Source organism: Vipera ursinii (genome assembly GCF_947247035.1).
Source record: "Vipera ursinii genome assembly, chromosome: 10".
Taxonomy (NCBI): Eukaryota; Metazoa; Chordata; class Lepidosauria; order Squamata; family Viperidae; genus Vipera; species Vipera ursinii.
The window spans coordinates 7,895,449-7,919,214 of record NC_139520.1 but is presented as its reverse complement, the minus strand read 5'-3'; the positions used below and the strand labels follow the sequence as shown (position 1 = coordinate 7,919,214).

The following is a 23,766-nucleotide window of genomic DNA, read 5'->3' as shown; positions in this document are numbered from 1 at the left end:
TGGCACGTAAGCTTCTTTTACAGAAGAAGTAGGAGAAGTGGTTCTGTGTGTATGAGATCTGTCAGAATGTATTTGCTTGCTTATTTATTGTCGTTTGCATGCTGCATTGTGCCGGACCCGTCTTTGTATCATCTCCGAGTTGTGTTATTTTTAGATCATTATGCAAATGAACGAGACATTTGATAAAACGCAAATGTGATGTTCTTTTGGGAGCCATATTTACTCAAAATGGCAGAGAGATGAAGAAAGTGACAGTGATCCAAACTTTAATAGAAAAATGGATTGAGAAATCGATTACTGCGTGCAGCTGTTTAAATTCTCCTCAAGGATTTATTTCGTGCCCAAACATCAAAATTCTATTTTTCTCTTAATCTGTTTGGCTTAGAGTTGCCTCTTTTGAGGCTACGGTGGTATTGTGTCTGTCCTGTGGTTCTGTTTGCTGCTGGCAGATGTTCATCCTGTATAAACAGTTAAGTTCGCTCTGCGTTTTCTGTGTAGAGCACAAATGCCTTTTCAGGTGCTGAGTAAATTTTTTCTGGTGTGATTTCCAAGACACCGAGAAGCTAAACTTTTGAGGGCTGGCAGCTGCTTCTATAGAAAATTGTACATTGTATGACTTGTGGACTTCAACTCCCAGATACATTTTCTTTTCCTAATAATTCCTCTTATCTTGATGAGTTAAGTACATTTCCCTTGCAAACTTTATTAAGATTATTAAAAGAGGAATGTTTGTGTAAGGGCAATGATTAACTGATGGAATGGAATATGTTGCATTAATATTCTGGCTATCTTCACATTATAGTATTTCAGTAACCTGTAGACATAGTTATTTATCATGTATTTGGTTTCCTGATAAGTTGGGCAAAAACTAATGATTTTTTTTTAAAAAAGGATCTTATTCAAACCTATATCAGCTTGAACGTAGACAAAAGCCTAGAATTTATAGAGCCGTCTGGGTAATGTAGAATATTCACTGACTTTGTGTATAAGCTCTGTGAAAATTGTTTACAAATCATGTAACACTCCATATTTCTTTTTTTGTCTCAAAACAAAAGTAACAAAATAATGTTTTGTGTACTTCACAAAACTTGTTAATATAGAAAGTATAGTTCAAGTTCAAATTCTGAATAGATAGGGGTCTTCTAGTCCATCCCTCTACATTCCAGACAAGTGGCTGTCCAATCTTCAAAACCTCCAGTGATGAAGCACCCACACCGTCTGGTGGCAAGCCATTCCACTAGTTAATTGTTGTTACTGGTAGAAAAATTCTCCTTAATTCCAGGTTGCTTCTCTCCTTGATTAGTAAACATTGTTCCTTGATCGAAATATACAGTCCCTTGGAGAAATTTAGAATATATATATATTATATTGGGGAATATTAAGTTTGTTTAAGTAGAGGGAATAGCTAAGAGAACTTTGACAGGTTGGAAAAATACTACTGTATTACTCCAATAACTACTCCAATAACAAAAGCTGGATTCAAGAAATGTGCAATTTATTTGTTTTATAAAAGATTTTTTTCCTCAACAATTCAATCATATTTATTCAACCAACGTGCTGTCTGAGTTTACATTCACTAATGCATATTTAATTTCTAATCCTTTATTCTTTCCTCTAGCCATCGATAAAATAAATCCCAAGTTTGGTAATATTCCGTTTCTTCTTTTTCTTTCAGGCTCATAGTCTATTCATCTCTGCACATTCTAGTTTTTTTTAAATTATTTCTTCACCTGGTGGTATTCTTTCATTTTGCCAATATTGCGCGAATATAATTCTTGCCGCTGTTGTAACATGCAAAGTCAAATATATACTTTGTTTATCAGTCTTTTCTGGCATTATACCTAATTAAAAAAGTTCAGGTTTAAAATCTACTTGTTCTCCCAACATCTTTTCTAGCCAAGCATGTATCTTTTTCGAATAACTCTTTACTTTATCACATGTCCACCAAACATGATATATAAGTGCCTGACTTATGTTTACATTTCCAACATCTATCTGACATGTTTTTGAACATTTTTGCTAGTCCTGCTGGTGGCAAGTACCATCTATAAAACATTTTATATAAATTTTCTTTGTAGGAAGTTTACATTGTCAGTTTATAATTTCTTTCCCATAGATTTTGCCATTTTTCTAATTCTATACTGTATCCAAAACTTTTTGCCGATCTTATCGTTGTTTCTTTAACTTGTTCGCTTTCCATTTTCAAAGTTAATAAAGAATTATACATTTTCTTAATTAGTTTCTTATCAGAAGTTAACAATATCTTATCAAACACAGTTTGTTCCTTATAAAATCCATACAGTTTAACATCTTTATCATATCTAGCTTGCATTTGTAAATGTGCCCACCATGATAAATTGATACCCTGATTTTCCATTTCTTGTTTAGATTTTAAATTCCCTTCAGAGTTTAGAATATCTCTATATGTCCAGATTTTTTCAAAGTCCACTAAATCTGGGTGTACAAATGCTTCCATTGTTGACAACCACCCTGGAATTTTCAAATATATTTTACATTTTATTTTTCCCCATGTTATTAATAATGCATTTCTTATATAGTGATTTTGGGAGTATTTATGAATTTTATTTTTCCTGTACCATAAAAAAGCATGCCACCCCAAATGTAAATCGTGCCCCTCCAGATATAACAACCTTTTGTTTCTAAGAGTTATCCATTCTTTTACCCATGTTACTGCAGATGCTTGATAATATAGAACCCACTGTGGTAAGCCAAGACCTCCGTTTTCCTTGGCATCTTGTAACATTTTCATCTTAATTCTAGCTTTCTTTCCTTGCCAAATAAATTTCAAGATTAATGAATTTAGATCTTCAAAAAAAAATTATCTCAAGTTTTATAGGTATTGTTTGGAATAAAAATAAGATTTTCGGTAATATGTTCATTTTCACTGTAGCAATTCTTCCTAATATTGACAATTGCAAATTTTCCCATTTTTCCAAACCCACTCTTATTTGAGTCCATAGTTTTATATAATTATCTTCTTTTATCATTGAACATCTTGCTGTTAAATATATTCCCAGTTATTTGACCTTTTTAACTATTTGCAATTCTATTTTTTCTGTCATTTTTTTTTATCTGTAAGATTTTTAACTATTTCTTTGGTTTTTTTTTCTTGTTTATTTTCAGTCTTGCCATTTCTCCATATTGTTCTATCTTTCCCAGTAGTTTAGGAATTATCTCCAAAGGTTCTGCCAAAATAAATACCAAATCATCAGCAAATGCTTGTAATTTATATGTTTCACCTTTTATTGCAAGTCCTTTAATTTCTGTATCTTGTCTAATATTTCTATTTAGAAGTTCCAAGGTCAAAATAAATAACAATGGAGATAATGGACATCCTTGCCTCATACCTTTTCTTATCTCAAAGGTCTCTGTATAATCTCCATTCCCAATCACTTTCACAGTTTTTATTGTATATTGTTTTAATCATATTTATTAATTCTGTCCAAAGTCCATTATTTTTAATTGCTGAATCATAAATTGCCAGGAAACATTATCAAATGCCTTTTGGGCATCTAGAAATATTAGTGCCACTTGTTTCCCTGGACGTAATTCATAATATTCCAGTACATCCATTGTCACTGTTAAATTATTTTTAATTTCTCTCTTTAGTAAAAAAAAAAACCATTTTAGTCTGAATGTATACATTCAGTTAAGAATATTTTCAGTCTCTCTGCCATTATTGAAGTAAGAATTTTATTATCCACATTTAGTAACAATATCGGTCTATAGTTTTTTATCTGTGTCAAATCTGAATCTTCTTTTGGTATTAAAGTAATATTTGCTTCTATCCGTGTATTTGGGAGTTTAGCCTCCAACAAAAGTTCACTGCAAATATCTTTCAGTGGTTCACTTAATATATCTTGTAACGCTTTATATAATTCCGCCAGTAATCCATCTGGCCCCGGTGTTTTCTCATTTTTTTTGTCTTCTTATGATCTCTGTTATTTCCATCATTATTTTTTCCCCTAGCATAGTCTTACAGGCTTCTGAAATTTTTGGAAGATTATTTTCTTCCAGATATTGAATCGTTCTCTCTTGGAATTTCTTCTATATCATACATTTTCTTATAATATTCTTTAATTATCTTTTTTATTTCTTCATTTTTAAATTGTAGGCAACCTTTTTCAACTACCAAATTATTTATCGGTTTCCTTCTGTTTTTTAAAGTTTATAAGCTAACCATCTTCCTGGTTTGTTTGCATTTTCAAAAAAGTTTTGTTTTGCTTTTTTTAATTTGCTGTGCCAATTTTTCTGAATCCAACAAATTTAATTTGTGTTTTATTGTTTCCATTTCTCTTTTCAGAATCTTCTTTTGCGGATTTCTTTGCAGTTCTGATTCTAGTTTTTCTCTTAATAGTATATATTGCTGACTTTTCTGTTTGTTTGTTTGTTTTTTACCATATAGCTATACCTCTAAAGCAGGGGTGTCAAACTCAATTTCATCGAGGGCCGCATCAGCATTGCGGTTGCCCTCAGGTGTGGCCTGGGTGGGCGTGGCCTACTGGGTGGGCGTGGCTAGAGTGCGTATGGCCTACTGGGTGGGCATGGCCAGCTCTACATCGTTCGCATCAAGGGTGCCTATGGGGGCCTGGGCAGGAGTGGGAGAGATCTGAGGGTCTCTGGCAGAAGGAGGGTCTCTGGGCCAGGGCCAAGGCAGTGGGGGCTGTTCCCTCACTGTTTCCAGGATGGCTTCGCGGGCCACATGAAACCACTTCGCGGGCCGGATCCGGCCCCCGGGCCTTGTGTTTGACATGTCTGCTCTAAAGTATGCTTTGGCTGTATCCCATACGTTTTGTAATGTTGTGTCTTCTTTTTTGTTTTCTTTGAAGAAAAACTCCATTTCCTTTTTTGGCTAGTTCTATAAATTCTCTTTCTTTTAATATAGATTGGTTCAAAGTCCATCTTGATTTTTTTAGTATTCCTCTCCATGTCACGTAAGGGGTTGTGATCTGCCCATTGGTTCTATCTCAATTTCCTGCATACTTGTCCTCAGTTCATATGTCATCCAAATCATGTCAATTCTGGACCAGGATTTATGCCTGTTTGAATAAAATGGGTATTGTAATTTTCCTGGATTGATTTCCCTCCAAATGTCTTGTACTCCAATTTCTTCTATTATGTTGAAAAAAAATCTTAGGCAATCTTTTTCTTCCACTTTTTCCTGTTTTGCTACTTTTATAGTCTAGTGTCCCATCCAGTATTGCACTGAAGTCTCCTATTAAACAAATATTTTGATACTCCATTTCTGTTATTTTTCTATGGAGTTTTAATGCACCATTTGATGCACTGATATTAAATGATTCAATGAAAATGTGATATATGGAGGTGATTTATATTAATTTTATATATTGAAGTTTAGGGTTTGCTATACATCTTAGTTTTATTTTACTTTTGTGTTATACTTTATCACTAATTAACTTGATAAATACTGCTGCTTTAATTTGTACAATTTTATCCTAGGTATTTTTTTTAAAAAATGCAGTAAAATAAACCCCCTACTTTTGCTCAGAGGTGGCCCTAAAAGAAAGCAGTATACATTGGAAAAAAGGTTTCCCTTTAGCTGGGCAGGAGAATAATTCCAGTTGTAACCATCCACATGTAGGAGAAGGAGGGGGAAGAACCTGGGGGAGGAGTTAAAAGAGGAACCAGCCTAGAATCCCTACATAGTCGTAAGTAAACTGAATTGAACCTCCTTTGAATTTCCTGGACCCTTATTTAACTCCAAACCGGTGCTAACTAACTGTTAGTTGAGAAAAGTCCTGGGCATAAGTAGCAGTAAATCAGTTTAACTGGCCCTTCATGGTTGGACCTCGTCTTTCACATCTGACATCACCTCAGTTTTTATTTTATTTTATTTTTTTAATTCCATTTATATCCCGCCCTTCTCCGAAGACTCAGGGTGGCTTACAAGCTTAGCAGTAGCCTTCATTCTATGTATATGCCTGCTTATTAGAGCTTTCACACCCCCTCCCAAGCGGCATTATTACAAAGTCAGCTTATTGCCCCCAACAATCTGGGTCCTCATTTTACCTACCTCGGAAGGATGGAAGGCTGAGTCAACCTTGAGCCTGGTGGGATGCGAACCTGCACTAATTGCAGGCAGCTGGTGTTACTTAAGGAGGCGTTAGCCCACTGCTCCACCAAGGCTCTTTTTGTCCTTCCAGAAAAAAATGAAATCTATAATCTTGCGGATCCATGCTGTGACTTGTGAGATCTCTGAATTTTTGCTGAGGTTGATTTGTCTGTGATGGCTCAAGTTTTATCGGCTTCTGTCTGGGTCTGTCTCAAATTTTTATTTAGTCTGACTCATATTGCTGGGCGTACCCTTGACTGGTGTTTTTCTGTGGTCTCCACATACTGTTGGTTTGGGTTTTCTTCAGAGCCCTGCTGGGTTGAGGGACTTCTTGTATTCTTGGAATCTGTTGAACTTGAATGAAGGACTTCTGCCTAAGATAGACAGTAGTCTCGTTGGTGCCTGGAAATAAGGAAATGGAATGATAAAATATGCATTCCGAGGCTGAATATTCTCTTCCAAGCCACAGTAGAGTATACAGATTTACTTCTTGATTTTCCGAAGAAATGGGGCTACAAGATTCGAGAGAATGGATAGAATGCAAGTAGTTGAAGAGTAGATGGAAGTAACCAAGCATAGGCTATGGCCCATTTTAGGGCAGTGAATTTGGGGCCAAAACATATTTTTTGCCCAGACATCTGCTCCAGGCCGGTGGAGACCTTTTGTAAGTTGTAAGAGAACTGTTGCATTTTAGGAAATGATATCTTCATTGATTCTAAAGGTTAAGCCTACTCATCATTCTGCAAGAGGGAAGAGCCAAACTTGATACTGTTGTACCAAATCTGGCATTACATTTTGAAAAAGCACACCCATCACCCTTAACTCTAAATCTGAGGTGTCCAACCTTGGCAGCTTTAAGACCTGTGGACCTCAACTTCCAAAATTCCCCAGTCAGCCATGACCCGTGGAGAATTTTTGGGAGTTGAAGTCCACAGGTCTTAAAGCTGCCGTGGTTGGACACTTCTCATCTAGAATAAGAGTGATGGTGTGCTTTTTCAAATTGTAACAATACAATGTCTTCCCTACCATCCCCAATCTTCTCTCAGATTGAAGATCTTAAGTCCTCATAGTGCATGTCTAAAAATCTCACAGTCGTTATTGTTGGCCTGTTCCGAACCTGTTCTACTGTGTCAATACAACCTTTTGGAAAGGAAGAGTCAGAATAAAACACAATTTTCTACTTTTGCGTTCATCAGCACAAAAGTAAAGGTAAAGGTTTCTGCCCTGTCCAGTCAGGTCCAATTTTAAGAAGTGGTGCTCATCTCTGTTTCTTAGCCGAGGGAGCAAGCATTGTCCAAAGACATTTCCATACTTATGTGGCCAGCATGATTGCACGCCGTGGCGCACAGAATGCTGTTACCTTCCCACCGAAGTGGTACCTATTTATCCACTCCCATTTTGCGTGCTTTTGAACTGCTAGATGTGCAGGAACGGGAGCTTACCTCATTGCGCAGCGCTCCAGTCTTGAACCCAGGCTGCCAGCTCTATAAGCTCAGGCATCTTTAACCACTGAATCATAAACCACCACCTCTCAGCACAGAGTAGAGAAGAATAAGAACTTTGTTTTTTTGATACAGTGCTTCTTCAGATTTATTTTTAGATTGCGTTGGCTCTTTTAGCAGCTCTGTCACACTGCTGGCTCACTTTCAGCTTGTTGTCAATATCCAGGCTTCTTCTGTGTCACCCTAGGCATTGTTAACCAGCATTAGAATTGTTTTATGTTAGCTAGTAGTTGGCTCACTTCTGTTTATATAACAGCAAGGTGTTGGTCGGGGACTAGTGGAGATCCACGTACCTTGACCTCAGAAGCTACTGGTTCATGCGAATCTAGTTTCACTTCTTGAAATTTTTTTTTTGTCTTTAAGCGGAAACTGCAGCAGAATCATTTGTAAGACAAGAGGGCCAGGTTTAAAATAATACATCTCTCTTCCTCTCTGCTTCCCTTCCAGCCTTCTGAAGATCTGCTCTCTTCTACCTGAAAATGTCCAGCCGAAGTATTGAGTATGGACAGCTCCCGGAGTATGAGAAGAGTCAGATCAAAAGGACTTTGGAGCTGGGGACGGTGATGACCGTATACAGCCTCAAGAAAAGTAATCCAGAGAGAAGAACCATTCAAGTCATTATGGAAACCAGGCAGGTCGCTTGGAGCAAAACAGCGGACAAGATAGAAGGATTTTGTGAGTATCTTATCTGCTTCACGGCATCCCTCTTATTATTGGAATTGATCATGTCAGGCGGCGGGGAAATCAGAAAACCCAGGCAGTTCAAATGAGTATAAAGCTTTATTGCAAGCTTAAGTTCTTCACAAGAACATGAACTACTCACAATCAAAGCAAATTGGCGGGAGATAAGAGTCAAAAGAATTCAAGGTGGGATGGACTTAGATCTCTAGTGGGCCTGAAGGGACTCGAGACTGACAACGCGTTTGTCCCTTCCTTCTTGCAAGTGTTCTGGGAAAGGATGAGAGGAAGGCAATAGATGACGACTTGTGATCTCAATCGAGAGCAGAATTTCCGTTGTTAAGCAAGGCGATTTTTAAGGGAGTCATGCCCAATTTTATGTCCTTTTTTGCCACAGTTGTTAAATGAATCATGCGGTCGGTAAGCGAATCCGGCTTCTCCCATTGACGTTACTTGTTGGAAGCTGGCTGGGAAAGTCACAAATAACTATCACACAACCCCTGGGATACCACATGTATTTGTAACATACAAATGTATTTTAAATACATGCCAGTTGCCAAGCACCTGAATTTTGACCACGTAAACTACATGAACTGGAAAGAACTTCCCTTTTCACAATTGCTAGCACCGTGGTTAATATCTCAAGAGAAGATCAGAATATGGACCCATTGATAAGATATTCATCACGTTTGCACAAATGCTTCAAAATCAGATGACATTTATTTCTTGCTGGTTTGCTTAACAATCCTTCCCTCCCTGCTATTCAATTTTTAACTTGCCACAAATAGCATGAAAGCATGTTAATTGGAGACTAGAGGTTATATCCCAGGGGTCTTCAAACTTGGCCCTTTTATGACTTGTGGACTTCAACTCCCAGAATTCCTCAGCCAGGCACATGTGCCTGGCTGAGGAATTCTGGGAGTTAAAATCCACAAGTCATAAAAGGGCCAGCTTAGTTTGTTCCATTACCCGAAGTAGGTAACATCATCAGTGCTAATCTTACCTAGTTTGGGTAATGAAACGTCTGCAAGAAAACAAGTGGAATTTTGATCATGTAACTCTGGGGATGCTGCATTGGTTTTAAGCACAAGGATCGGTTGTAAGTCCCTTCTTTTCAAGTGCTGTTGTAATGTTGAACAGTCCCTAAACAAACAGTTGTAAGTCAAAGTTTACCTGTATTGAGGTCTCCAGCCTCATGTTCCTAATCTACCTGTCATTTAGCATAGAGGTATGGTTGCAGGTAGCAAGAAAATGAATTTCCCCCAAGATTAGGCCTTTTATTGTACATCTGTTTCCAGAATTAACACTGCTGTGCATTTGTGGCTTTAATGACACCCAAAGAAATTCTGTGTTCATGCTTCTGTAAATTCCAGAGCATCTCTTCTGAATGACATTGAAAACATTGTGCAACCCTAATAAATAAATAGACTGAAATACAGTCTGGTCATGTTAATGAGATAACACATGTGTGATTGGGGGAAAAATGGCTTAATACACTGGTTCAGCTCAGCTATTGCATCATGTCATGGTTAAGTAGGTTTACTTATGGTAAGATCTAAATTGAGAAAGCATTAATTGTCTCCAAAATTACATATCCTGGGAGATTGTAATTTACTTAGTCAAACAGCGGGCTTTGAATGTGGGATACAAACCAGGTCTGAAAAGGGAAAATCAGAAATGGAGGAGGAATCATAGTTTGGCTTTAAATCATGGCTATTGCAAATCATTGTGGCATCTGAATGGAACCAATTCATTGCTTCGCTTGCTACCAAGATATATTTGCCATGTTTTGAGGCGGTATTAGTATTAACAAAAGCAATTGTGCATTTGTTAAAGATACGTAGTAGTAAGGTGTACCAAATAAACCTATCCGTTTATAGCTTTGGCATTTGATGCAGCACATAGTTAATCCCCCTAAAGAAAGCCTATGATGTTAAGGCTTCCTTTAATTGGGGAGAATAATTATTAATCAGCGGCTGTAGATGTAAAACATTATTTAGCATCCGTGTCTTAGTCGATCTACTACATGAACTGGAAAGAACTTCTCTTTTCACAATCGCTAGCACAGTGGTTAATATCTCAAGATAAGATCAGAATATAGACGCATTGATAAGATATTCGTCATGTTTGCACAAATGCTTCAGAATGTAACCATGGCTTTCTGTGATGCCTTAATCATGAGCTTCACACCTGAGTGTCCAGCTTATGGTCATGTGACTGCAGGGGTGCTGCAATGGCCCAGACTTCAAGGATAGGCTATAGTATACATTCCATTTTTCAGTATCACCGTAACTTTGAGTGGTCACTGAATGGATATAAGCCGAGGGCTACCTGTGAAACCTAATTTTTTAGCTACTATTTTGAAAGCACACTAATCAAGGAGAGTATTTGTAGGTCAGGGTTGAAATAAGGAGTCCTTGGGGAAGCCTGCAGGAAAAGTCACAACCTGACCTTGTACCTTCCCCTCTTCTGTGTTCGCGCTCCGCTGTCCACTTAGTATCCTATCTGTGTTGGTCTGGCACCATGGCCAACGTCCCATGGCCTTCCTGCACTTGTACAGTCCTGCTCTGGGCTCCCCCAGCCTCTCCTAACCCACCTGCAACCTACACAGGGCCTCCTCCACCCTTCCATGCCTCCTCTGTGCTGCCTGACTGGGACTCCTGCCAATTCTCCCTTAATAACCAGAGTATCTTGGGGTTATGATGGCAACCAAGACTGCTGGGATTGTTGTCCCTAAGCAATTGCACTTTAAGACTCGCTTAGTGGTGGCAATTCCAGTCTTGATTGCCGTCATAAGCCGGGGACTATCTCTACCATTTCTAAATGAATATATTTCTTTTTGATTCAAGTGGACTGGAATTTAAGTGGATCTCAAAGAGAGCATTTCACACTCAACCAGGATTTTTTTCATGAGCAAGCAGGAAGGTAGGGTTATCTTGGTTTTATGCGTTTAAAATAACTTTTTTTTAAGTGTTAACGTATTAGTAAGAATGAAATTCCCTTTGCAAATGGGCTTACGTTCATTCTTTAAAAATAGCGGTCTTGAAGCTTGTGTGTGTGTGTGTGTGTGTGTGTGTGTGTGTATGTATGTGTGTATATATATGTGTGATATTAAAAATATTTTCTGTGGCAAAAAATAAAAACATTTTATTGCTGATTTGAAAGTGTATTTTTTTACTTTTATTGTTGAGGTTTTTTCTTCTAAAATGCTTGTGGGAAACTGGGGTTTTACATTGTTAACATACATAACTTTATCAGTGTAAATATTCGAAATGGTTGGCGTACAGTTAGGTAACTTCAGATAAATTGTAAATAGGAGTAAAAGCTTAAACTAATTACAGTAAGCTTTGTGGTTGAAAAATTTGCAGTTTTCATAGTGAAAGCATCATGTTACAAATCATACACTGTACAAATCAGAATGAAACTGCCTGTTAGAAAAATCACACGGAGATCTAATAAAAATTCAGCACACCTTTGAACAGGTGTGAGTAGAGAAAGAAAGAGCTTTATAACTTAGCAGGCAAGTGTAACAGGTAAACGTGTATAAAATCCCATGCTTATTTTGCACATGTGTAAAATAATTAAACTTAAATAGATACAAAATCTTATTTTATGAGCGTTGTATTTAATGGATGCTCTTTCACTTTCACCTATTCTTAAATTGATGGTCCACTGCAGTGTTTCTCAAATGGGTGGACTTCGACTCCCAGAATTCCCCAGCCAGCTTAAAGTTGCCAACTTTGAGAAACACTAGTCTACTCTATTAGCATCACTACCTTAAAGCTCTTTGACATATTATAAGTTATAGTTATAATTTATTAGAACAAAGGACATTTCTAAGCACAGTTCTAAGATGGCGGCGCCTGGAATGGCTGCGGCTGCATTGGCTCTTGAAGGCGAATAGTTTTGGGAGGGATAGTGAGGGCTATAGGCCACATGATCAGGAAGATTTTAATGTGTTTGAGCAACATGGTGGAACTAAGGTAACATACGACATACGACCGACAATCTTTGCTGGCATGGTGAGTTTCTAGTTGTTTTGGAACTGTTGGTGAGACCGTTAAAAGTCGTTGGCGCTGTTTGAATTTGTTCTACCAGCAGCAAGATCTGACTGCTGGCCCAGTGATGGATTGTATTGCAAATCAGGGCTGTTTCCAGAGGAGGCAGAGGAGGAGAGGACCTGGAGCTTATGGGGCGAAGGAACTGGATGAGGCTGTCGGCAGGCCCAGAGGAAGAGAGAGAGGCTTTAGCAGGAGTTGGTGGAGGTGGCAGCGTGCTCCAGGGGCGAAAAGAAGCAAGGCCTCTTTAAGGAAAAGGTGGAAGAGTCAGGATCAGAAAAAGGAAAGAAGGCGAGGTTGTCAGAATACAAGCTAACTTGATGGCTAATCCACATGGAGCCCCATTTCCATCTGTTCTGTTTGCCATCGTTCACTCCCTAGAGACTAAAATGGACAGTGTGAAATTTGAGCGGGCCCGAACAAGGAGTATATATCTGAGGCGGTGACCCTTTGAGAGCTGTATGCAACGAAATTTCATTTTGATGTATGCCGATTGGCGTACATTCAAAGTGACAATAAAGTTATCATCATCATCATTTAGTTTATACTGTTGCTTACTGCTGCTTGATGTTCTTGTCCTTCTTTTGATTTCATTTGATTTTTTTTTAGCATGATCCAATCTGTGATTGAAGTTAACCGCTACTACTTAATAGCCAGTTGAACTAATTGCTTCTAACTCCCAAGAAATGAGGCTCGGTGTTGCATCCTGGACCTCTTTCAGATGTTTGATCTCTTTCAAGACTGACGTTCAGAATGCCCAGCATTCTGCAAAATGTGCATTCCAGTTTGTGGTTTTCGCCTTCCTGCCACAAATACAGAGTTGGATTATGCCTTTTTTTTTCTTTTCCCAAAGCAGACTGTTAACTGGTTGACTGCAAATTTCAGCTTGCCTTTTTTGTTCAAGCCAAAATGTAATTGCTTGTTATAGTTAATACAACTGTTTATGACAATCAGCTTTTGTGGGTGATCCATTCTGAACATACTGCCGCTGGGCTTGTGCATATAATCCTCAATTATGCATCATAAAAGGAAATGTTGACGGTTAATTATTCATTGGTTTTAAAAGAAGTTGCTTGGTTTCCTTTAAGGATAGTTAAATATACATTTTGCTGCTTTCCAGTATCTTGAAAACATTATGGCTTATTGAATGAAGCTGTACGCTGTTCCCTTTCCTCTTTGTCTTAGGTGCAAGACTTACATCTAAACTGCTTATAAATTTGCCCAGAATTTCTAAGTGTAACTTCTATTTTTAACAGTCCCATTTTTCCCCCCTCTCTCTCTGTGTAAGCACTTTTGTTGAATCTACGTCAGGTTATTAATGGAGCTGATGCAACAGAGCCCTTTGAAATGCAGAATTATCAGGCAGTCTTACAGTCTTGCCATGTCATGGCTGGTTTGTATGATTGTAACAAAAAAGCGAGGCAGATAGGAAAATATCAGGCAAGGAAGGTAGGACGTTCCTTTGCAAACTTCTTGGGTGTGCACCAAGATTTGCGCAAGAAATGCTTTGGAAATGACCATTTTGCACACCCCTGAGGACAGGTATCTGAACATCTGGGAACTCCACTTGCTGCTTTCTTGGTGAAGCCCTTGGTGCTATCTGAGCTTGGTTGTTTGCTTGCAGACATTCGTTACCTGACTAGGTAACATCATCAGTACTAGTAGGAGTGGGGGGTTTGCTCTCTGTTTATATACAGTAGATTGCCCCGCCAATGTGGGTGGAAGTGTGGTTTTCTCCTAGGTAGTTCCTCGATTAGGTTTATTTTCTGATTGATCGTTTGGTTGTTATTAATCCGCACACTCACCAGCACAGATGATGTTACCTAGCTGGATAATGAAATATCTGCAAGGAAATAGCTCAGAAAGCACCAAGGACTCCAAAGTTCAACTTTGAACTTCTACAAATATTCTCTCCTGTTGGTGCTTTTTCAATGTCTGGAATGATGCCACTTATAGATATTACCTGTGTAGGGACTTGTCAAGGCAAGGAATATACTCTCACCACTAAGTCACAGACCCTTATAATTCTTCTGAGTAAACCTTTGTGTCATCAGTGTAAAGATGACAAGTAGAAATCCTTCAGTAATCTCTCTAAAGCTCAGGGCCTCCAAAGCTAATCCATTTTGGCAACACAAGGGAAAGAAGAAGATGGGGTGGCAAAATATCCAAGTAGCGACCTTGGGAGCTAGAGATCCTGTCCAGATCCAGGTAACGCTGGGTCTGAAGGAATGAAGAGAGCTTTCTTTAAACATGAAAAGGGAAGATCAAAGGCAAGCAAAGGAAGCCAAAATTACATGCTTATAGAAGCCACAGCTGTTAGGTTACCAGCATGGGACAACAAATGAGACAGTTCTGAACCAATTAAAGCCTGCTGAGATGACCAAGAGTCAGGATGTAGCAGTAGGGATGAGCAGAATTGGCTCTTCTTGTTCCTTATACTAACAAAGTGACCTCATGAAAGCTTTTCTGGAGCAGTCTTTAAAATGGTCTGTATTGGGGAAATAATAGCTAAACGTTGTTATTTACTATGGTCTGGGCTGCTGTGTTTTAGGCAAAATTGCACGACAGAGAGCAATCCCTCAAACTTCAAATATCCCATCACACTATGGTCCTGCTTGGATACATCTTCACCAAACGAGCAAATTATTTAACACTGGAATATTGCTTTTAAGTTTTCCAAGTCTTGCTGGTCTGTTTGTGTCTGAGAGAAAGGGGAAACTTGTTGAATGCCCTTCTAGTAAGGCAGAACATTTGGCTCTTCGCCCCATCTTCCCTGTCATTGGCAGATGGTGTTGATCTTGCCTCAGACTTTGGTTGTTGGAAGCCAGCTGGGAAGGTCTTAAATGGTGACCATATGACCCTGGGTTATTGCAACCATGGTAAATACATGCCGCTTGCCAAGTGCCTGAATTGAGACCCTAGAAAGCACGCAGAGAAGAGCAACAAAGACGAAAAGGGGTCTGAGGCTAAACTGTATGAGGAACAATCGAGAGAACTGGGTCCATCTAGTCTAATGACAGAAGGACTAGGGGTGACAGCCTTCCCAATACTGGAGTGGCTTTTACAGAGAAGAGGGGACCAACCAGTTCTCAAAACACCTGACGGCAGGACAAGAAGTAACAGGTGGGAATATCATTAAAGGAAGATCTAACTTAGAACTAAGGAGACATTTCCTGACAGTGAGAACAGTTAATCAGTGGAACCGCGTACCTCTGGAAGTGGCGGATGCTCCATTACTGGAGGTTTTCAAAAAGAGACTGGACAGCCATTTGTCTGGAACGGTATAGAGTCTCCTGCTCAAGCAGTGGGTTTGGACTAGAATTAATTTAATTTTAATTTTATTAAATTTATATACCGCCCTTTCCCGAAGGACTCAGGGCGGTTTACAGGATATTTAAAATCAAACAGTACAAAATACAAAAGTTAAAAAACAATTTAAAAAGATTAAATTATCCCTTAACTAAAAACCTCAGTTAAAAATTCTCAGCCTGGGCCAGAGAGCTCGAAGAGCCAGGTCTTCAGGTCCCGGCGGAATGAACGAAGGTCAGGGGCGGTCCTAAGCTCCACGGGCAGCTGGTTCCAGAGGGCAGGCGCGCCCACAGAGAAGGCCCTCCCCCTGGGTGTTATTCGCCGGCAATCTTACCGGCGGCACCCTGAGAAGACCCTGTGTGAGTGCACTGGACGAAGGGAGTTTTGATGCTGGCAGGAGGTGTTCCCTCAAATATCCCGGACCCAAGCCATTTAGGGTTTTATAGGTCATCACCAGCACCTTGAAGACCTTCCATAATAGGGTTGTTATTATAGGGAATATTATTATTATCGTCAATTTTGGTCACCATATCACAAAAAATATGTTGAAAGTTTGGAAAAAAATTCAGAGAAAAGCAACTAAGATGATCAAAGGCCTGGAGACCAAAACATAAGAACGGCTGCAGAACTTGGGTTTGGCTAGCTGCTACTCTAAAGAAAAGAAGAATATAGGGGACACATGATAGCAATGTTCCAGTATCTGAGGGGCTGCCACAAGACAAAGGGGGCCAGGTTGTTCACCAGAACACCAGAGGGAAGGACGACAAACAACGGTTGGAAATTGATCAAAGAGAGAAGCAACCTGGAATTAAGGAGAAACTTCCTGACGGTGAGGACAATCAACCAGTGGAACAGCTTTGCCTTCAGAAATCGTGGGCGCTGCATCACTGGAAATCTTCAAGAAGAGACTGGACAATCAGCTGTCAGAGATGGTATAGGTTCTCCTGCTTGAACAGGGGGCTGGATTAGAAGACCTCCAAGGTCCCTTCCAGCTGTATTCTGATTGATTGACTTGTTGTGAAGTCCACGGCAGGGCTTTCAGCAGAAGGCAATCTTTGGTGCTCCTTGTTTCTCCCCACTAAAATCATAGCAAGGTACAATTTCAGATTCTCTCTCCAATTGCTGGTTCCCGAGAGGGAGAAAGCTGTTGATTTTCCTGCACTATCACTGAACAGTCACTTCTGCCTTCATGAGTGAATCATGACACGGCAAACTTGCCCTTATTAGATTCACTGACACTTCCTCTTTGGTGAAGAAGGCTGCAAAAGTGATTTTATCTCTTGCACTATTAAAAAAAAAGAGTTGCCATTCTCTTCGAAATTGCTTTTAGACCACCACCAGCATGTTTGGCTGCATAAAATGCAGCATCTTGGCGGACTTTCTAGTTAATCGAACTAGTCCGCCAAGATGCGAGAGGCTGCATTCCCAACGCTGCATCTTATGCAGCCAAACATGCTGGTCTAAAAGCAATTTCAAAGAGAATCACAAGGTCTCCTGTTCCTAAAAGCAAGGCTGGCATTTCCCCCCCTCCTCTCAATTACTCTGTGTCATTCATTGCTCAAAGCTAACTTCCTGACGGTGGGGGTCCAGAGGGTCCCCACCCATCTTGTTTTTTTTTGTTTAATCTCTTTGGAAATAAGCCATGTAAACAGCTGTTGCTCCAGATGTGTACTTTGCTGTGTGCTCCTTGGGTGGGGCAGTTTAAATATAGTCTGTCTCTCTGCAAAAGTTAATGTTGTGTGCTAACACAGCACAAAGCATCCATTTCCTCTTTTCTCCACACAGCAGCCCTGCAGTGGCCCGCAAACGTAACTCAGTATTTGCTGTTGTCTGGGCCACATTGTAAAATTACGAAGAGCAAATTCAGGTGCATTTTCTGAATTCTGGTAGGAGTCCCCTTACGTTGGTGCCCTTTGTTTAGACCTGACTTTAGGGAATATTTATTATACATAAGCCTAGTGTTTCTCAGCCTTCACAGCTTTAACATGGGGGGAGAGTACTTCAGTTCCCTGAATTCCCCAGCCCGCAAGTTGATTCTCCTAACAGTTCATAGCTTGTGTGTGGAGTCCTCTTTGTCAAGCTGTGATGGTGAATTTAAGGAAGCATGAAACACCCACCTTGGATAGCCTATTCATAGTTTGGTTCATATTTGGGGGTTATGCCCCTCCTGTTTATCAGACATTCCCCAACTGTAGCTTCTCTATCCATTCATTGCATTTCCCAAGTTTTATTTATGAGCTGTGGTGGCACAGTGGTTAGAAGGCAGTACTGCAGGCTAATTTTGCCGACTGCCAGCAGTTTGATTCTCACCTGCTCAAGTTTGACCTTCCAAAGTCAGTAAAATGAGCACCCAGATCGTCGAGGACAATATGCTGACTTTGTAAACCGCTTAAGGGGGTTGTAAAGTACTGTGAAGCGGTATATAAGTCTAAGTGCTATTGCTATTATTTTGTATGGTTGCCCAATCTCTTCTTAAAGACCTCCAATGTTGGAACACCCACAATTTCTAGAGGCAATTTGTTCCATGGTTAATTGTTCTCACCGTCAGGAAATTTCTCCTTAGTTCCAGGTTGCTTTTCTCCTTGATTAGTTTCTATCTGTTGCTTCTTGTCCTGCCTTCATGTGCTTTGGAGAATAGCTTGACTCCCTCTTCTTTGTAGCAACCCCTTGGATATCGGAAGACTGCTATCATGTCACTGCTAGTCCTCCTTTTCATTAAACTAGACATGCCCAATTCCAGCAGTGTTCTTTGTATGTTTAAATCTCCATTAATAGCCACAATATCTTCAGCTATTTTCATTTTGGCAAATCTTACTTTGTTCTTGCCCCTTGGGAGAAAAATGTCACTTGGACTTGTGACCGACCCTTTATTTTCTCTCCTGCACCCAAGTGAGAAACTAAAATAAGTTAACTTTCACCTACATGGAAACACAGGTGAACATTTGCATAATTGGACTGCATGAGAAAGGAAGTCACAAGTGCTCTTCCACCATCACCTGACTGCCTATTTTTACCAATTTATCTCCCCTTGTGCACCTCTCCAGTTTAGAAGCCATCCTCCGGAAGGAGGTTTAACCTGTTGAAAATCAGAGGACGAAAAGAAAAGAGTGGCATAATGATGATGGAGCAATCTAAAAGATACACCTTCTAGCACTCTTTTTCATGCAGCATGCATAAAAGGTGCTGGTGATGACCTATAAAGCCCTAAATGGCATGGGCCCAGATTATCTAAGGGAGCACCTGCTGCCAGTGTCAATTCCCCATCGTCCTGTGCGCTCCCACAGGGAGGGCCTCCTCAGGGTACCGCCAGTCAAGGATTGCCGACGGGCGATCCCCAGGGGGAGGGCGTTCTCTGTGGGCGCGACTGCCTTATGGAATCAACTGCCAATGGAACTCCGGACTGGCCCCGACCTTCGTTCATTTCGCCGGGACCTAAAAACCTGGCTCTTTGTGCTATCTGGTCTGGACTGAGGGGTTTAATGTTTTTAAATTGTGATTTAATTTTTGTGGCTAGACTTAATTTAATTCATTTTAATTTTATATTGGATTGTTTTTAAATTTGCCTTGTAAACCGCCCTGAGTCCTTTGGGAATAGGGCGGTATATAAACCGAATAAATAAATAAATAAATAAATAAAACCTCTAATTTCTTCATCATATACTGTATGAATTGTAGATTTTTCCCCCCTCAGTTTTATTTCAAAGGCCATCGGAAGGAAGGAAGGAAGGAAGGAAGGAAGGAAGGAAGGAAGGAAGGAAGGAAGGAAGGAAAAGAGGGAAGGAGAGGGGGAAGAAGGAAGAAAGAAGAAGGGAAGGGGAGGGAAGAAGAGTTCAGATATAGATTATAGATGGAATATATCCATAATAAGGGGGGAAAAAGGAAATTGATTTGTATTTACATCTGCATAAATGGATAGAGAATCAGAAAAGACTAATGGCAGATTTATACATTCAAACACATAGGAAAAAGTGGGGTGGGGTCTGAACTTTGAAAACTAAAGCTACTGAGTTAAACTAAGCTAAAAAGTGAATGAGAAATGCCATTTTTCCTGCTCTATTTTTCTTAATGAAGCTGATACCCATAACTTAAAAAGTTTTTCCCCCCCTGCCCCCCTGGATTCATGTACTGAGGCAGGGGTGTGAAACTGCCGGCCTGAGCTCCAGCAAAAAAAAAAAAAAAAGTCGTGATACGTCGTGGCACGTCACGTGACGCGGCGAGTTTTGACACCCGTGTGCTAAGGTACCAGCTGTGTTTTCAGCTACACGAAACGGGATGCCGAGCGAGGTGAAGCAAGAATGAAGCTATTGTTTCCACTGTTTAGGGTCAGTGAGGCAAATTTGCAAAGGAAACAACGGCTTTTATAATTTTTTTCCCATATCCAAGGCTGGTTGGTGAAAATACTGGTCATGTTGACTCCCCCCCCCCCAAAAAAAAATAAACACCAAAAAAGCAAAAACAAAATCCCATTGTTCTTGTTTGGATTCCGTTTTACACCTGTATTTGGTGAATGGATGGAAAGAGATTGAAAAAAAACAACAACCCCAGCTGTCTTTTGCATTTTCTGAAATATGGAACCAGACTTTCATTGTTTCAGTTGATGTCTGTTTTATTTATTCAACAGTGTTTAAATATTGCTGCCATTGGTATTGAGTCTGGGGAAGGTACTTAGTTAGACTTTCCCTAAATTTGATATAAAGGAGGGGGGGGAAATGGGTAGAGACTAATTTGATCACCTGCTCCTTCTTCCCATTTATAATCTTAATGTCTGTTCTTCGGCTTTAACTTGAGTTAGCTATTTCCCTTTCCTTCTTTCCCTTCTCCTTGTTACTGTAGTCGCTGAAAGTTGAGCCAATGTTCTTCTACAAACAAAGATTTCATGAACCCGTCAACTGTTATCTATCTACTTTGCCTTTTACGTAAGTGCTCAAGTCAATAGTTTGATAGTGGTTGTAGTAGTAATGGAAGCTATTGTATTAGCCCGTGAGTATGAAGACATTTCTGGAATCGGCCCTCTTATAAACCTATTTTGGGGTACCATTTTAAAAACATAAGACTCCTTGGTGATCTCTGACGTTGGTTGTTTCTGGCAGATGTTTCATTACCCAACTAGACCTAAAATATCTGCACGAAAACAGCCATGCTCAGAGAGCACCAAGGACCTTGAGCTACGATATTCTCTTCTATTGGTGAAAAAGCAAGAGCTGAACAGGATCAGAGTACAAACCCAGAATTGATTGTGCCTTCTTTTAACTCACAGCAAGATACATTTACATGCATATCTTAAATTTCCATTGCTATCTCTCCTTCCCTATAAACTTGACCAGACAGAGATAGTCTTGAATATACTTATCTCTTGGTAAAGAGAGTGGGGACAAAGTGATTTTCTAGATGACTGGCATTTTACAAAGATCCGTAAACAAAATATAGCCCTAAGGCTTCTATATTATTCCTTACCTTTGCTTTTCGTAAGTTTTTTCTGTTATTTCTAAAAGCAGTCGATAAGCCCGTGACCATTGTTACACTGATTGCTCGTGAAGTCTGTAGCTAATTATTTTATTATTAAATTATATCTATGTTACTCAAAAATATTAAATCATGTAATTATGTTTTAATATCAAGGTATAACTTAAATATTTTACATATTTGAATATTAAATTATTAATTATTATTATTATGGCTTGTTTCACAGTCAGCCAGATGTTTAGATTGGATTTGTCCATATCAAGCCCTTCTCAAGGACCTGGGATAGGCAGATGTTGTTTGAGGGTGTTATAGGTGTGGTTACAAGTTATAAATTTTTCCAAGTAAAGTTGCCTCTTGCAATTGACTGATGGTCAATTTGTCAATGCCGATGGTATGCAAGTGGTGCTCCAGATGTTTTGGCATTGCATCCAAAGCACCTATTACTATTGGTACCATCTTTGCTTTCTTTTGCCACAGTTGTTCTACTTCTGTTTGCAGGTCTTTTGTATTTTGTTATCTTTTCAAATTCTTCCTCTTCTTGTTCCACTGTCTGGGGTGTTGTCACGTCCACTCTCCAGACTTTTTTTTGACTTTAAATTATTATTTATATTATTTTAGGATGGTTTTAAACTGCCCAGAGTCATGTTGGTTGAGATGGAAAGTGTAGAAATTTGATAAAATTTGATAAATAACTGCTGCCCAAAGAAGTTTTCTTTACTCCTGAATTTTGTACCACTTAACTTTTTTGACACTTTTTCAGTGCCGTGGTAACTTCAAATGATTGCTAAGCAAATGTTTGTAAGTCAAGAACTGCTTTTCTTTCTCTATGTATATGTATATAATTTGTGTGAGCATGTATGCACATTTATATGTCTATACACAAACCCACATCTACCCTTGTTTACACCTACATTTTACACTTATTCAGTAAATCGCTGAGGACTATTATCATGTAAATAGCATGGGAGATAATTCCGACTCTAGACTGAAGCATTTCAAATTTATTCGTCTCTGCTCAACTCTAACCTTTGACCTGTAGGAAAGTCTGTCTCTTCTTACATCCAGTTTGCATAGTGGAATGAAACCACTTCCCTCCCTTTTTGAGTCAGGGTTTTATCGAAAGAACGCACACTCCTCGTGTTTCAAATAAAGTTGGTTTTTTTCTCTCTCTTCCTTTCCCTTCCGTGTGATGTAATTACGTTAATAAAAACCTTGCATTTTTTTTTTGGTGGGGACCCCCCTCCCCCCTCCAATCCTTTGAAAAATATAACATGGACAAAGCTATCCTTGGCCAAGGATAGTTTTGAACCCCAAAATGCTCACAGAAGCATCAGTCCTTCGGAGGTCATTTCAGTATAGAAGGTTTCCACTTCAGATAACTTCTTTAGAAATTTATGAAGAGCTGTTCCACATGCAAACAAGACGACCTCAAGGCAGAAGGTTTTTAGCCAAATATGAAAGAAGATGCAATAAATATTTTATCATACAGTTTAGGATCACTAGAACATTTTAAATTCTTGGGACAAATTGTCTTCAGTAGACGGAAGCGTTTGCAATAATACAAATATTCACACATGTTTAGTCCACAACATGCAAAATAAAGAGTTTGGAAATAGATGTAAATATATCAGTTGTTGGGTGCTCCATCACTGGAGGTTTTCAGGAAAAGATTGGACAACCATTTGCCCAGAATGAAATAAGGATTTCTTCCTTGGGCTAGAAGACGTCCAAGGTCCCACCCAGCCCTATGATGATTGCCTGGTATAACTGGTAAACGAATCAGTGTAAGGTTTGATCCAGTGCCACCTCTTTTATTTTCACTGAGCCAGGTTGAAGCTTCGGCCTGCCTTCTTGTACTGTGACCTGTTTGTCCTTGATGGAATAGCAGCTGCTGCCGTCTGTCAGAAAAAAGCCCTTTTGTGTTCTGTAAACATTTTTGAGATAATAATAATAAGTTGGAAGGGACCTTGGAGGTCATCTAGTCCAACCCCCTGCTCAGGCAGGAAACCCTATGCCATTTCAGACAAATGGCTGGCCAGTCTCTTCTTAAAATCTTCCAGTGTTGGAGCATTCACCACTTCTGGAGGCAGGTTGTTCCACTGGTTAATTGTTCTAACAGGAAATTTCTAAGTTCTAGGTTGCTTCTCTCCTTGATTAGTTTCCACCCGTTGCTTCTTGTCCTGCCTTCAGGCGCTTTGGAGAATAGCTTGACTCCCTCTTCTTTGGGGCAGCCCCTGAGATATTGGAGCACTGCTATCATGTCTCCCCTCGTCCTTCACTACATTAAGCTAGACATACCCAATTCCTACAACTGTTCCTTGTATGTTTTAGCCTCCAGCCCCTTAATAATCTTTGTTGCTCTTCTCTGTAATAATAATAATAATAATAATAATAATAATAATAATAATAATAATAATAATAAGAAGAAGAAGAAGAAGAAGAAGAAGAAGAAGAAGAAGAAGAGGAAGAGGAAGAGGTAGAGGTAGTAGTAGTTGGAAGGAATCTTGGAGGTCATCTAGTCCAACCCCCTGCTCAGGCAGGAAACCCTATACCATTTCAGGCAAATGGCTGTCCAGTCTCTTCTAAAAAACCTCCAGTGTTGGAGCATTCACCACTTCTGGAGGCAGGTTGTTCCACTGGTTAATTATTCTAACTGTCAGGA

General features: G+C 39.5%; 1 protein-coding gene across 1 annotated transcript in view; it reads left to right on the top strand.

The window, feature by feature from the left end:
- The window catches only part of PLCG2 (phospholipase C gamma 2), an 82,387-nt gene that overhangs the window by 5,562 nt on the left and 53,059 nt on the right, over positions 1-23,766 (top strand). The window contains exon 2 of the mRNA XM_083370619.1: positions 8,044-8,271. Coding sequence (XP_083226745.1) covers positions 8,076-8,271 — 196 coding nt within the window. The 5' untranslated portion in view covers positions 8,044-8,075. The remainder of the gene's footprint in view (positions 1-8,043; positions 8,272-23,766) is intronic.